The sequence below is a fragment of the Biomphalaria glabrata genome, chromosome 14, assembly GCF_947242115.1.
Source record: "Biomphalaria glabrata chromosome 14, xgBioGlab47.1, whole genome shotgun sequence".
NCBI classification, from domain to species: Eukaryota; Metazoa; Mollusca; class Gastropoda; family Planorbidae; genus Biomphalaria; species Biomphalaria glabrata.
In genome coordinates, this window is record NC_074724.1 from 19,354,008 (window position 1) to 19,368,527 (window position 14,520).

Here is a 14,520-nt window from a genome sequence, read left to right on the forward strand (position 1 = left end):
TTTGTTCCTGAAATAATGCAATTTGGTAAATCATTTATGTAAATTAAAAATAGTAGTGGACCCATGACTGTTCCTTGAGGTACACCTGAGTTTACTGTTATCGGTGTTGATTTAGAGCCATTTATTATTACAGTTTGTTCTCTCTCTATCAGAAAATCTTTAATCCACTGATGCAGTTGACCATTAATGCCGAAATATTTTAATTTTTTAAGCAAACTATGGTGGTGAACTTTGTCAAAAGCCTTAGAAAAATCTAGTAAGATAGCATCTATTTGTTCACTATTATCTAAACCTTTTGAAAAATCATCAATTAGTCCTATTAGCTGTGTTTCACATGATCTATATTTCCTAAAGCCATGTTGGTATGGTGTGAGGACATTATGTTTGTCTAAGTGGTTTATGATGTTGCTACATATTATGTGTTCTAGGATTTTACATGTGATGCTGGTAAGTGATACTGGTCTGTAGTTTCCTGGGTCAGATTTTTCTCCTTTTTTAAATAAGGGGGTGACATTAGCTTCTTTCCAGTCCTTTGGTACTCTGCCCTGGTTAAGTGAAGCCTGAAAGAGTATTTTGAACACTGGGGCTAGCTCATTGCTTAGTTCTTTGAGTAATCTAGCTGGAATACCATCAGGTCCAGACGCTTTATTTGGTTTGGTGTTGGCTAATAGTTTTTGAATTCCATTTTCTTGTACTACTATATCTTCTATGTTGTCTACTTGGTTCAAATTCAGTAATATGTCTTTGTCTCCTGGAGTTGAGAATGCTGATGCAAAGTATTTGTTTAGGATGTTTGCTTTAGTTTCATTATCATTATGTATTATGTTATGTTCATCTTTTAATGGCGCTATGCCTGTTGTTTCCATTTTCTTAGACTTAATGTATGACCATAGGTTTTTGTTGTTATCTTTAGATATTACATTGTTTATGTATTCACTCTGCAGCTGTCTGCTTACTTTTTGGGTTAAGTGTTTAATTTTTATATACTTTTTGTAAACTCTTTCTGCATTAGTTTCTTTAAATTTTCTATATAGGTTTTCCTTCTGTTTACAAAGCTTCTTTAGTCTATTATTAAACCAGCATTTATTTATTTTGTTTGATGTGTATTAAGTTGGTATATGATTTTCTATAATGCTTTTAAGATGGTTTTTAATGAAATTCCAGAGGTCATCGACTGGTTGGTTAATGTCTTTTTCTAATAAGAATGTTTGTTGAAAGTTTAATGCAGCTTGGTGTAGTTGCGTTAGGTTACATTTATTCCAGAGTAAGATTTTTCTTTTGGGTTTTGTATTGGCTACTGCTTTTATCTGACTGTGTATTTTTATGATCTCATGGTCTGATAGACCAGGGATAATATCATAATCAACAACTAATCCAGGTCTGTTGGTTAAGAAGAGATCTAATGTGTTGTTTAATCTAGTTGGCTTTTTAATGATTTGATCTAAACTTAGGTTGTGTAAAGTTTCTATGAAAAGCTCATTTATGTCCTTAAGGTTTTGGTGTTTATCTATGGTTAGTGTTTTCCAATTTATATCAGGTAGGTTGAAATCACCCATAATCCAAAAAACTGCATTTTTATTTAAGTGTAGTAATCTGATTACATAGTTCCTGCATGTATTCTAAACTAGAATTTGGTGGTCTGTAAATGCTGCCTATTATTAGGGATGTTGAGGTGGTATTAATTTTACAAAATGTTGATTCTATATTTTTTGAGTTAGGTAAGGAAATTTCTTCTGCTATAAGAGTGTTTTTTATTGCTAAAAGAACTCCTCCATGATTATCAGCCCTATCTTTTCTAAAAATTTCATAATTACTATTGAAAATTTCTGCATTATAAATTTCAGGATGTAGCCAAGTTTCTGTGCCTGCAATTATGTCTGGTTTCTCACATTCTAATAAAATTTCTAAGTCTGCTATTTTGTTCCTAATGCTTTGAAAATTTATTACTAAGGTTTTAAGGTATTTTGGTGTTACTTCTTTAGTAGGTTTGTTTAGTGAGGCTGTTGTATTAATTTTAGTAGATTTAGGTTTAACAGGAGTGGGTCTGGCTAGTGGTTGGTGAGTTTGGTTTGGGATGGTGTTTAGGATGTTGTATGGGTTAGAAGTGTCTGCATCAAAGGAATCAAACAGTCCTGATGTAAACTGAGGTAACCCACATGGTACACAGTGCCATGATGCATCTTTGTTGCCTAAGGCATAATACACAGGTGTATTCATATGGAGACATGATGCATGTCTCAAACAAGTTAAACTTTTAACCATCAAATAGCTCATTTTTAAGATATTAACTAACATATAAACAAACTAGCTTGCCTTCAGGTCTTAGTTTTGGTAATACTAATCTAGTGGATTGGATATAGATCTATGTCAAACATGGCCAATGTTCTCTCAACATTTGTTTTTAATTTTTCCATGAAAATAGACTTTGAAAACAGATTTACCAGTTCAGCCGACATATTTATATCTAATATATGAAATCCAGAGAAAACAGATAAAATGAAAGCTCTACAATCATTTCTGCTTAATACAACTGGCTCAGCCTGGAAGTTTTTTTTTTGTTGTTTTTTTCATATCTTAAATGTATTTTAGTTTGCCAAGAATACAACTAAAGAAATAGTCACTTCAATAAATTCATTCATTTCATTGAACTCTAGATGCTCATTATTTAGTGTAGAATTGAAGCCATTGCTTTGTACCTGTAGTTCTCACTGCAGCTCTCTCAGACTTGAGTTGCTGGATATGATCTCTAAGTTTAACTTCATCAGCTTTACTAAAGTCTGCATCATTTGAACTGCTGGTGCTGCTGGTGCTGTCAGAAGAAAATGACAGTTTGGTCAAATTTGATATGAAAGACTTACTTAACCCATATTTTTTTTTTTACTGTCACAGGTGCAGGTCTTTTTCAGATTCCTAATCTTAATGCATATTTTCCACCAGGTGCCCTGCTATGTGTAGAAAAAAAAAAGGAAATCATTATAGCTGTTAGTAATAATGAGATAAAATATGTAGATATATTTAATATATATATTAAACCATATTTATATATCCAGGTCATTCAACAGTAATAAATCACCCTTCACACTTCCATAATACTTTTTTTAAGTATTTTTTTTTTTGTGATTCTTCTTTTACAAGTTAAAAGATTTAAAGCAATTTTTTATTTATGCAAAATATTTGTTTTCATAAACACTAAATAGCACTGAAGCCCTGCCATATATGTAGAGTGTATATGTGTTATTGCATTCCTCTTTAATCTTCTGACTCGAAGACATATTATTATATGTGTGTGTGTGTAGTGTGTGTGTGTGTAGTAACTTAGGAAAACAAATGTCTATTGGAAAATAAAGAAGACAATGAAATGTATCCAATCTACATCAGGAAGCGAGATGCCCCAAACATTTGTGCTGTGTTTGCATGTGTGTGTCCAGAGAGTGTTTCCTACTTTGTGAGAAGATCATAGAAGAGATAAAGCAAAGCTAAAATGGAAAAATGACATATCAAAGAGTTTCATGGGTGCCTTCAGGGTCTGGAAAGTAAATTTCCAACTGATAAAACAAAAAATGTTAGAGTGTTTATGTGTCAGTAAGTTTGAGAAAATGGATATTTCTTTCCAACTGACCCTTAAAAAACAGTTTAAATCAAAGAAATATCTGTGTGTTGGAGCTTGACCTCTTGGTGGGCCCCTGCATTTTGCGTAATATTTTATTTAATTAATTAAAAAACACTCATTTGGAGACTCCTCTCAAGTGGGGGCCCGGGGGGATTTTCAAATTTTCCGCCCTCCTCTTCCTCACCCTAGCTACGCCACTATGTTTACATTTCCTGCAACTCAATTTGAACTTCAGAAACAGATGTTTAATAACTGTCATTCATATTATTTTTTTTTTTATTTTAGAAGCGAATCGTAATTTCTTCATAGAGCATTGTTATATGAATTGCATAGATATCAGTGTCCTTAGGCAGTAATTCATTTGTCAACAAACAAGTTATGTGAGATTGTAAAACTCTTTAAAATAGATTTAATTTCTCGATAAAAGAAAAAATGATATAATCAATGAAAGTACATTTCTTTCCTAGCATACACAGGTTCGTTTGATTTATTTGTGTTAGATGCCTACCATGTATAACAATTTTTTTTAGCCTGCTTTAAGTCATCGCCAACTGTTGAATCTTCCTGTTTCTCAAAAAAAAAATCAAAATTGCTTAACAAAACAAGCAATACCAAACCCCTTTTTAAATCCAGCGAACTTTAGTTTACAACAAGAGTCTAACATCTTTTTCATCATTTGTTTCACAAAACTGTAGAAAGATGAGATTATTTTCAGCATGGGTTTGTATTTTATTTACAATTTTATAATTAGATTAAAATAGAAATGAACTTGCAGGCTAAACTTTTCTTGTGTATCAGAACTCAAAAGGTGAATAGTGAATAGATCTGTTCTTTATTCTATATTACTTATGAATTCATTGTAGCTTCCAACCATTGATGGTTCCCTATATGTCGTCATTAGCTATATAACTAGACAATTCTGAAATAATATTTCATCACTAACAAGAAAAAAGTCTTTATGTGTAACATGTTTTAAAAAAAAATTATTTTAGTTTTAATAAATTTTCAAACAATATCATAAGACTTTTAAAAAAAAGCTATGCATTTTTCTAAGAGGCCACTAAAACATATCCTGCTTTGCAATTTTTTTTGTTTTTAATATTGTTTTAATAGTAGATCTTTATAATTGTTCACGGATATTCTTAAATTATTTTTAGATATTGCTATATGTTCGTGAAGCTGACTTGGTTTCATAACCTCATCTGAAAATGCAGTCATCCAAACATACTTTTATCTAGTGACAATTTACTAAAACTCTTAGTAATATTTCATTACATACCAGTGAGTTTTCATACCAACACTTTATCAATGTATAAAATAAACAATAATTTAAAAGACGCATTACCTAGTTTGTTTATCAAATCTTAAACGTTTATGCGCGCAAGATCTAAGGACACTAGATACCATCCGACTGCAGCAAAAGATTAAGAATTTAAAAATAGAAAATGGGATTCCCGACTCAATTTCTAATGCTGTTTCTGTTTTTAAATTAGAAGCAAGCTAATTATAATTTGTCTATATTTAGTTTGCCAGCTTTAATTTTTAGATTTGTTTTGTTTGAGTGCACCTTTAGTTTCTTCTTTCCCCTTTATACTCAGTGCCCCCTTACCGTCCCATTTGTGCCCAGTGCCCCCTACTGCCCCCCAAAATATTGCAAACGCCCCTCCCCAAGGGGTGATAGCACCCCCGTTGAAGACCACTGCTTTACATGATGTCCATGGGCAACTATTCTTTTTCAATATAAAGCTACAATAACCAGTGTGCTTTACATACATTTATATCAAACTAATATGCTAATACTAAAACTATACATCAAGCATATTTTAAAGTCCTAATTATCACCAAATGAAAAAAATGTCAACATAACACAATAAATCTTATCATATCTTCTCTATTCATATGCTAGCATAAAGAAAATGCAAACATTCATTTTAGCAGTCTGATAATGAACATACTCAGACTTGAACAAACCATCTTGTGAATATATAAAATAGATAATAAGGGCAGCCCTTGACAGTCAGTTGTACTTGTACATTACATTGTATATGTCTATATTAATGTCACATGAAAATTACTGATTAACACAATAAGGGCAGCCCTTGACAGTCAGTTGTACTTGTACATTATATTGTATATGTCTATATTAATGTCACATGAAAATTACTGATTAACACAATCTTGTTTGTAAAGATAAAAAAGGTTTACGTGCTACTGCATACAATATAGCAGGCTTTCTAAGTTACCTGGCAGTTCTGCTATTGGTAGACACATCTTCCCAGGGATGACATGCCGCCAGTGTTACATGGTTACTATTGTTTCTGTCAAGACGTGTCAGTAAATGACGAGCAACACCTTCTGCTCGTCTCCGGGCATGATGAGCACGTTGTAAAATAGCAGTTACCTCTTCCTGGTCATCATCAGTTTCAACTGAAATACAATGTAACGATGTTATAATAAGCCTATGATACTTGCTCAAGTTGATAGAGCCTTTATTTTGAACAAAATTTTTTTTTCAATTACAAATTATAGCCAACATTTTTTTCAATGATAGATATTAATGATTTAAATACATATGCCTGTCTGTGGCATTTTACGTCTCGAGAGACGATCCCTTCCCTTTGCAACTTCTTGTGTGACTAAATAGGCCAATCTTTGATACACAGCTGCAATCGCAGGTTTGGCATGTATAATCACCAGGTGCCGTTGCATTTTCACCCTTCTTTCTGCTTCTGTTCTGTATGACATCTGCAATCCGTGACCCTTCCTTTATGCTCTCTCTCCATGTGGATCTATCCAGTGCCACCTCTTCCCAGCTGCCAGTGTCGATTTTGAAGAGCTTCATGTCGCGTTTGCATACATCCGAATAACGTAAAAGTGGGCGACCAGGGGCTATCCTGCCTTCTATTAGATCGCCATACAGGATGTCCTGTGGAAGTCGACCTACTGGCATTCTACGAACGTGGCTAAGCCAGCAGAGGTGTCTGCTGCTGATAACAGAGCAGATGTCCTGGCACCCTGCTCTTTGTAGCACTTCCTCATTGGTTATCTTATCTTGCCACCTTATTTTAAAGATCCGCCTTAGGCATCAGAGGTGGAAGACATTCAGCTTTTTTTTATGCCATGAGTAGGTTGACCATGTTTCACTTCCGTACAGCAAAGTGCTCAACACACAGGTCCAGTAGACTAGGGCTTTAGTACTGTATGTGACAAGTTAGCAAAAGTGACATGTGTTTGGCTTGTTTAATGTCTAGGGGATGATTATTTTTGAAAGCTATCACACACCGACCTATCAGCATATAAATTGGGAGCAGGCACACAACGAGACAAGCAATGAAAGAGAGATACAAAAGTTAAAATTGAAGAATATTTATTTACATAAATATTTACATAGAAGAATAAAAAGGGGGAGGGTTTGCATCTCTATCTCTAATCAATACTATATTTAATCATCACTCTTGCACTTAATAAGAGAGTATGTCACTTTGTCTTCTGAACTTAGCCGGCTGTGTCCTGGCTTGAGGTTCTGCAGCTGGAGGTGGCGCTCTAGCGGATAGAGGGATGCCGGTGATATAGTTCTTGTGGAGTCTCAATCCAAAATTCTGATATCTGTAGTGGGCACAGTAGGGCGGGTGGCCGGCTACCGTGGGCACAAGGGTACTGTGGGCAGAGCTGATCTGCCATGGGCAGCGTAGTTAACAGTGAGTTGCGGAGTTCGGGTGGAGCTATGACGTCTCGCACAGACTCTGGGTCTATAGGGACGTCGTACCTAATGGGTTGACAAGTGGACTGTCAAATAGGCAGGCAAGTAGAGCAGATAGCACCCAGTAAATAGTTGAGTAGATCCAAGTAGGCAGTAGATGATACTCAATAACAAGTAGGCAGTAGATGATACTCAATAACAAGTAGGCAGTAGTGCAGTGCTGAATAGCACTAAGTACGAAGGCAATAGGCAGACACCTGAGGGAGGCTGCGGATAAATAAAGACAAGTTAGGACATGTCTCTCATGCCTCTTATCGATGCCCTCGACTGAGGTGCATTCGTCAGAATGGAAAAATGCTTTTGAGCACAATGGGGAGATGATGACAAATTGCATTCGGAAAATAGATGGCTGATAGCAGCAATATAAAAATATACATAAAGGGGAAATAATAATCTCAAATAAACAACACAAGTAAAAAAAGAAAGGGGGGGGGAGGCGGACGCTGGTCAGCGACCATGGCGCTATTGTTTACACATGGCCATAAACAAAAGAGCGAGCTTGAATGGGGAGAGCGTCCGTTCAAGGGGCGCAACTCTCGTCAAAGTAGAATGACTACAGGGGAGATAATTCAGATCTCTTTTCTAAGGGCAGTATTAGTGCGCTAGTAAAATTATCAAGGCGGTCAGTCGAGATAAAGGAAATAAAATAAGATATACATGGTTGCATCAACGATCAACTGAGCAACGTAGCATTAATAGATTAATGCAATGCATAAATATATACACAAATGCCATGTTTATGTTTTCTACTTACGACAGTGAGAAATACACAATGCACCAATTAAATATAAATGAAATAATAAAATACACATGATAATATCCCACGAGAAATATGTACAAAGTAATTAAGTGGAACTGTGATTAAGTTCGGCTTACCACCAGGTATTCCTCTAAGAGTAAGAATAAATGAAGTAGTCCAGACTCGATTGCAAGCGATAGAGAAATGAGCAGGTCTGGTTTGAATTAGTCTACCTTATAAAGGTCCTAAAGAGATGGGGGGAAACAGGAAATGTCCTAGGCTTAAGATTATCTCTCACGTGGGTGAATTTGACTCGAGATGGAAGTCGCACCTTGAAGTGTCGAGGGGAGAAGATAAGTGAAAGGATGCGGCCTAGCTATCTCCCAGGTGGTGGACTAAGTCTAGCCTGAAGAGGAAAAGGTGGGGCGGGTGAAGAAATTGGGGGTAGAACGGGGAAATAACTAAAATAAAATGAATAAATAATAATAATAATAGTTAATGCTGTGATAAAATTGAGTGACTCTGACAGCAAGCTTTTGACTTGTCACACTGTTAGTCAACAATATGTTGTCCCAGACTCTTTTCTGCAACCGCGACATGGTGGCCATTGCTTTGGCTATCCTGTTGTTTATGTCTTTATCCAGTAAAGTGTTGTTGGATATGATGGAGCCAAGGTAACAAAAGTGATCAATAATTTCTAGTGGTTGGCCATTAATGCTTACTTAAGGTGCAGTGTTTGTGTTTTAGACAAGTATCTTAGTCTTGCTTTGACTGATGTTTAAGCCGAACTTCTGGCAAGCAGCAGATAGTTTGTCAACCAGCGACTGAAACTGAATATCAGAATCAGCTACAATAGCTGCATCATCAGCATACAGGAGTTCCCTAATAAGTAGCTTCCGAACTTTGGTTTTTGCCCGCAGCCTTGATACATTAAATAGTTTTCCAGAGGATCTTGTATGGAGAAACACACCTTCGTTTATGTCGTTGTACGCATAATGCAGTAGACAGGAGAAGAATATGCAAAACAGAGTAGGTGCGAGCACACATCCCTGCTTGACACCACTGCAAACCTCATAAGGTGCTGATTGGGCTCCATTAAATTTGACAGTACATTTGGTTTCCTTGTGAAAGCACTCAATGAACTTCAGTAGTTTGGGAGGGCAACCTATTTTCCTCAGGAGTTTGAAAAGGCCACTTCTGCTGACCATGTTAAAAGCTTTAGTCAGATCAACAAAACGATGTAAAGGGGTCTGTCTCTCTCTCTGAATTTCTCCTGCAGTAGTCATAGAGAAGATATCATGTCTATAGTGGATCTACCACTCCTGAATCCACACTGAGACTCTTGGTAAATTCTAGAAGCTATCACTTGCAGCCTGGATAGTGCCACTCTAGCAAAGATTTTGCCCACTATACTGAGGAGAGAGATACCCCTATAATTGTTGCAGTCACTCTGATCCCCTTTGTTCTTGTATATTGTGACTATAGTTGCGTCACGCATGTCCTGTGGGACATGACCTGTTTCCCAACAGCGGCAGAGGAGAATATAGAGTTCAGGGAGCAGGAGTGATTAGTTGACTTTAACTACTTCCACTGGGATACCATCACTCCCTGGAGATTTTCTATTTTTCATGCAGTTAATTGCTTTTTTGAGGTCACTAAGGCTCGGAAGCTCATCTAGGCATTCCAGTACTGGAAGATCAGGTAGAGAAGCAAATAATTACAAATTGTAGCCAACATTTTTTTCAATGATAGATATTAACGGTTTAAATACATATGCATACTAATGTTTTCCGTCAAATGTAAGTTAAAACCAAAATATTTTAACATTTAATATAATATATTTTGAGATTCAAGTACCCACTAAATTATTTACCTAATCCTAAACCAGCAGCATCATAGTTAGCCAAAATACTCTACTCTCAGTGTTAAGTTGTCAACTAAGTGACATATCCATACCTAATTCACCAAAACCATTAACTCCACAGTTAGCTAACACAATACTTTGAATTCCAAATACAAAGTTGTCCACAGTAAGTGAGAACTCCTTACCTAATTTATATAAACCAGCAATTCCAGTTAGCTAACACAATACTTTAAATCTCAATATAAAGTTGTCCACAATAAATGACAAACCCTTACCTAATCCACCTAAACCAGCAGCTCTACAATTAGCCAACAATACTCCCATCTCAGTATCCAACAGTGCTGTGAGCACATCTTGTGCCTCCATACAGTGATCTGAGAAGACTGCAGCAAGCTGTAATGCTGTGTTGTTGGATTCATATTTCCCTATCAATACACTCAGTCTCTCAGCATGCGATTTACTTTCTTCAAGTGTAGCTGTCAGTACATCATTCTGAGCCTGCATAAACAATGGAACATATTTTACTGCAAAATTTCAAAATATTCTTCCAGAGTTCCAGAGAAGTTATTGGTCTTTGTTAAACAAATTGTAAAGCAAAGCTGGTATTATGAGATGTTCAAGACATATTTGTTTAATATAATTGGAATAACTGTTTAAGTGCTTTAATTTCAACTGAAGGTGGAGTGAACATTAGAAGGTAAACAATATTTTACAATTGAAAAATAACCATAACCATTTTAACCATAATAATCAAAAGGAAATCACTCAGATTTGATTATTATAAAACATATATAAAATATATGAAAAGAATATGGGGCTTGAATATGAAAAGGACATGGTGGACCTTAGCAAATGATATAGATAGTGCTTTGATTGAGTTGTATGATCATGTCTGAAGGTAAATGTAAAAAAAAAAAGTCATTCTATTCATGTCATTGATAATAAAAGTAGTTAGTAGATATATTTATCATCATATTTAGTAGAATATACTGATGTATTATACTTGTGTAAAATTTCCACAGACCTTCAAGTGATCTATCTTTGCTTGTCGTCTCTCTAGCTCTACTTCAAACTCTTTGACCACAGCCTCACCAACATTAGTAGACCCTCCCCTGGACATTGACTTCAATAGCTCTGCAACACTGGAACCATCATTGAGAGACTGAACAAGATGTTCAGCTGTTGGTGTGCTCTGTACCTAATCAATGCACAAGTAAGTAGTCAGTAGACTATATTAAAGGTACAAAAAAAATACCACCAGATAGTAGAAGAAAATGTTACCCCTAATGTAGTCACTTCAGAACCTAACACTTGCATGTCACTAACACAAGTCTTGAGTTTCTTGAGTTCTGCCATCTTAGCTACTGGGTAAACATCAGGCTCAACACTTCTTCTAAAGATGTACATGCACAAAGAATTTAAAAAGTTAAGAAGGCATTGATATGTCAGGAGCATACATTCATTTCTAAAGATGAAAGAGTTGGATGTTGGTGAGAGTTTTCAATGACATCAAATTACTATTACTAAAAAAGTGGAGAGATATTGAGTTGGTTAAAACTTGTTCTTACCTATCAATAAGTGGTGGAGGTGTAGAAGACTGTTTAGTAGGTGTTACCACTCGGCTGTGACTTGGACTAGAAGTTGTGTAGGCCTGCAGTTTATGTTGAAGCTCAAGCACCTAAAGTGGTGAAATAGCAAACAATACATCTTCTCCCCAAATACCACAGACAACTTGTATATCAATATATATAAAACATAGAAGAATAGACTCAAGAAAACATTCTTAAACTCCAGGAATGTTGGGACTGCACCAAATAGATTCTAATAAATGAAAACACCTCCAGCCTTGAAGTATTTCTGATGTTAACTTAATAGGTTAGGTTTAAGTAAAACTGTCACGTAAATGTATATTTCATTTGCTTTCATATATTGTGTTTTTTAAGGCTATTGCTTTGTGTATATATTTCCTCAAGATATGATTTGATTTGATTTTGATTTTAGGCACATCTGCACAATTTAGGCCATGTCGTGCCTGCAGTCCCTTAAGGACTACTCTCTCTCTAAACAACAAGGGCCAGATTCTATACAGTCATATCATTAAAATCAAGGTCTATTCACAGTTAAAATAGTAAAGGTAGTAAAAATTTAATTATTTGGTAAAAATCTAATGTAAATAGTACATGTTCACAAATTCATAAATCAGATCTTCGTAGATAACCCCACTTCCCGGATAAAGCCCAGTACCTTCCCAGGGTCGACATTATCAAATAGTGTTTTTAAGTAAGTGGCTCTAAAATATTTCTCCCTGACATCCTGGTATCTGGGGCAATCAACGAGGATATGTTCCACGGTGAGGCAAGAGTCACAGTACTCACAAAGTGGGGGCTCCTCTCTCTTCAGCACAAAAGAGTGCGTGATGTAGGTGTGGCCAATCCTAAGTCTGGACATGGGCGTGCCTTGACAGACCCTTAGATGTGAGTCTCAGCCTCCCATTGGTTCTGCCACTCTCGATAGGTGGCAGAGGCAATACTTTATCTCAGGTCCGAGCAGGAAATTTGGGTTCCTGACACAGCATGATTTAGGGCTCTCTTTGCTTCTCTGTCTGCAGCTTCGTTTCCCTCAATGCCAACATGGGAGGGGACCCAAATGAAGGTGACATCCCTACTGTCGGCTGTTATTTGGTCCAACAGCTTCAGGCTCTTATGTGCCAATGGGATGTCAGTCTTCATCCGCCCCAAAGCTTGCAATGCAGATTTGGAGTCGGAGCAGATTATAAATTTCCTCCTTTCTGATGCTTTAACGGCCATAAGTGCAAGCGATATTGCATGGAGCAGCCATCGGGGAGTCTACAGGAGATAGTTTTGTTCCGAAAGGAGCAGGCACACGCGACCTTTCTATCCATTTTGGATCCGTCTGTGTTAATGGTGCCACAATCTCCGTAGCTCTCCTGCAGTTCCCTAAAGTGGACTTGTAGTATGCTTGGGTCTGTATTTTCTTTTTTGAAATTAAGGAGGGATAAATTTAATTTGGGTTTATTCATTAACCAAGGAGGATTCTGAGGGGTTTCAATTTTAGAGATTTGGTCAATGGGTAGGGTTAAATTTTGGAAGGGTTCTCTCATTCGAAGGCCCAACGACTGTATGACGTTAGGCCTTCGATTGTATAATTCTACCTCTGTGGGGTTAAATATGGAGTCGAAAGCAGGGTTCGTGGGGTTGGATTTTAGCTTGACTATATACTGCATTGCAAGCTTTTTCATTCTTATATCCATGGGGAGTTCTCCAGCCTCAACAATTGGGATAGGTGATGTACGAAACGTGCCGAGACAGAGACGCAAGGCAGCATTTTGTATTGGTTCCAGTATTTTTAGGTACAACTTCTTGCTGCTCCATATATTATGGATCCGTAGTCTAGCTTGGATCGAATTAGACTCCGATATAGCAGCAGCAAGGTATCTCTGAAAATTAAATTTGGAATCTAAGGTGAGGCCTAAAAATTTTGTAGTTTTCACGACAGGGATCTTCTTTTTGTGTATAAATAGTTCAGGGTCTGGGTGGAGTCCCCTTAAATTATAAAAATGCATACTAACTGTTTTGGAGTCCGAAAATTTAAAACCATTATCGTTTGCCCAACCCTGAATTTTGTTTAAACATAACTGTAATTTTCTTTCTAAGGTGTTATATTTTTCCCATAAGTAAAAATGACAAAGTTATCAACATACAAAGAGCACTCAAAGCCAGGGGACAGAGCATTTATGATGCTATTTATTTTAATGTTGAACAGGGTGACTGACAGAATGCTGCCCTGGGGTACACCCATTTCCTGGTCATGAGTGTCAGAAGCGGAGTTGCCCACTCGAACCTGAAATTTTCGGTCTTTCAGGAATTCCCCCACAAAACGGGGGAGGTGTCCCTTAAGCCCCATAAGCTCCAGGTCACGTAGAATGCCATGTTTCCAGGTTGTGTCATAGGCCTTTTCTATATAAGAATACAGCTACTAGATGTTCTCTTCTGAGTAATGCATTTCTAACATAAGCTTCCAGCCTTACCAGGTGGTCAGTTGTTGTCCGCTCCTGCTGGAAACCGCACTGGTAATTGGAGATCACTTTATTCCTCTCAAGGTACCAGACCAGCCTACTGTTAATCATTCTTTCCATGGTTTTGGATATGCAGCTTATTAGTGCTATTGGTCGATAGTTAGCTGGGTCAGAGACGCCTCTTCCCGGTTTAGGTATCGGAATAACTGTGGCTTTCCTCCAGCTGTTTGGGAAAGCGCCTGTTTGCCACACACAGTTATAGACCCCTAGCAGGACTGCCAATGAGGGTTCGGGAAGGTGCTTGAGGAACTGGTAATGGATTTCATCTTCTCCAGGCGCTGTGTCATGTGACTTGTCCAGCGATTCCCTCAGTTCCTCAAGCGAGAACGGTTTGTTGTAGTCTTCATTGTTCTCTGACCTGAAATCAACGGGATGTCTTTCCTCCCTGGTTTTGACTTTTTGAAACTCTGGCGTGTAGTGTGCAGTGGATGACTTTTCTGCTATTGAGGAT

At 36.9% G+C, this 14,520-nt stretch overlaps 1 protein-coding gene across 6 annotated transcripts in view; it reads right to left on the reverse strand.

Moving 5' to 3' along the window:
* The window catches only part of LOC106071713 (colorectal mutant cancer protein-like), an 89,886-nt gene that overhangs the window by 13,021 nt on the left and 62,345 nt on the right, over positions 1 to 14,520 (reverse strand). For all 6 annotated transcript variants that reach the window (XM_056011384.1, XM_056011379.1, XM_056011378.1 and 3 more), the window contains exons 10-15: positions 11,542 to 11,651; positions 11,255 to 11,366; positions 10,998 to 11,171; positions 10,249 to 10,471; positions 5,854 to 6,037; positions 2,697 to 2,809 (exon numbers count right to left, since the gene is read on the reverse strand). In XM_056011384.1, coding sequence (XP_055867359.1) covers positions 2,697 to 2,809; positions 5,854 to 6,037; positions 10,249 to 10,471; positions 10,998 to 11,171; positions 11,255 to 11,366; positions 11,542 to 11,651 — 916 coding nt within the window. The remainder of the gene's footprint in view (positions 1 to 2,696; positions 2,810 to 5,853; positions 6,038 to 10,248; positions 10,472 to 10,997; positions 11,172 to 11,254; positions 11,367 to 11,541; positions 11,652 to 14,520) is intronic.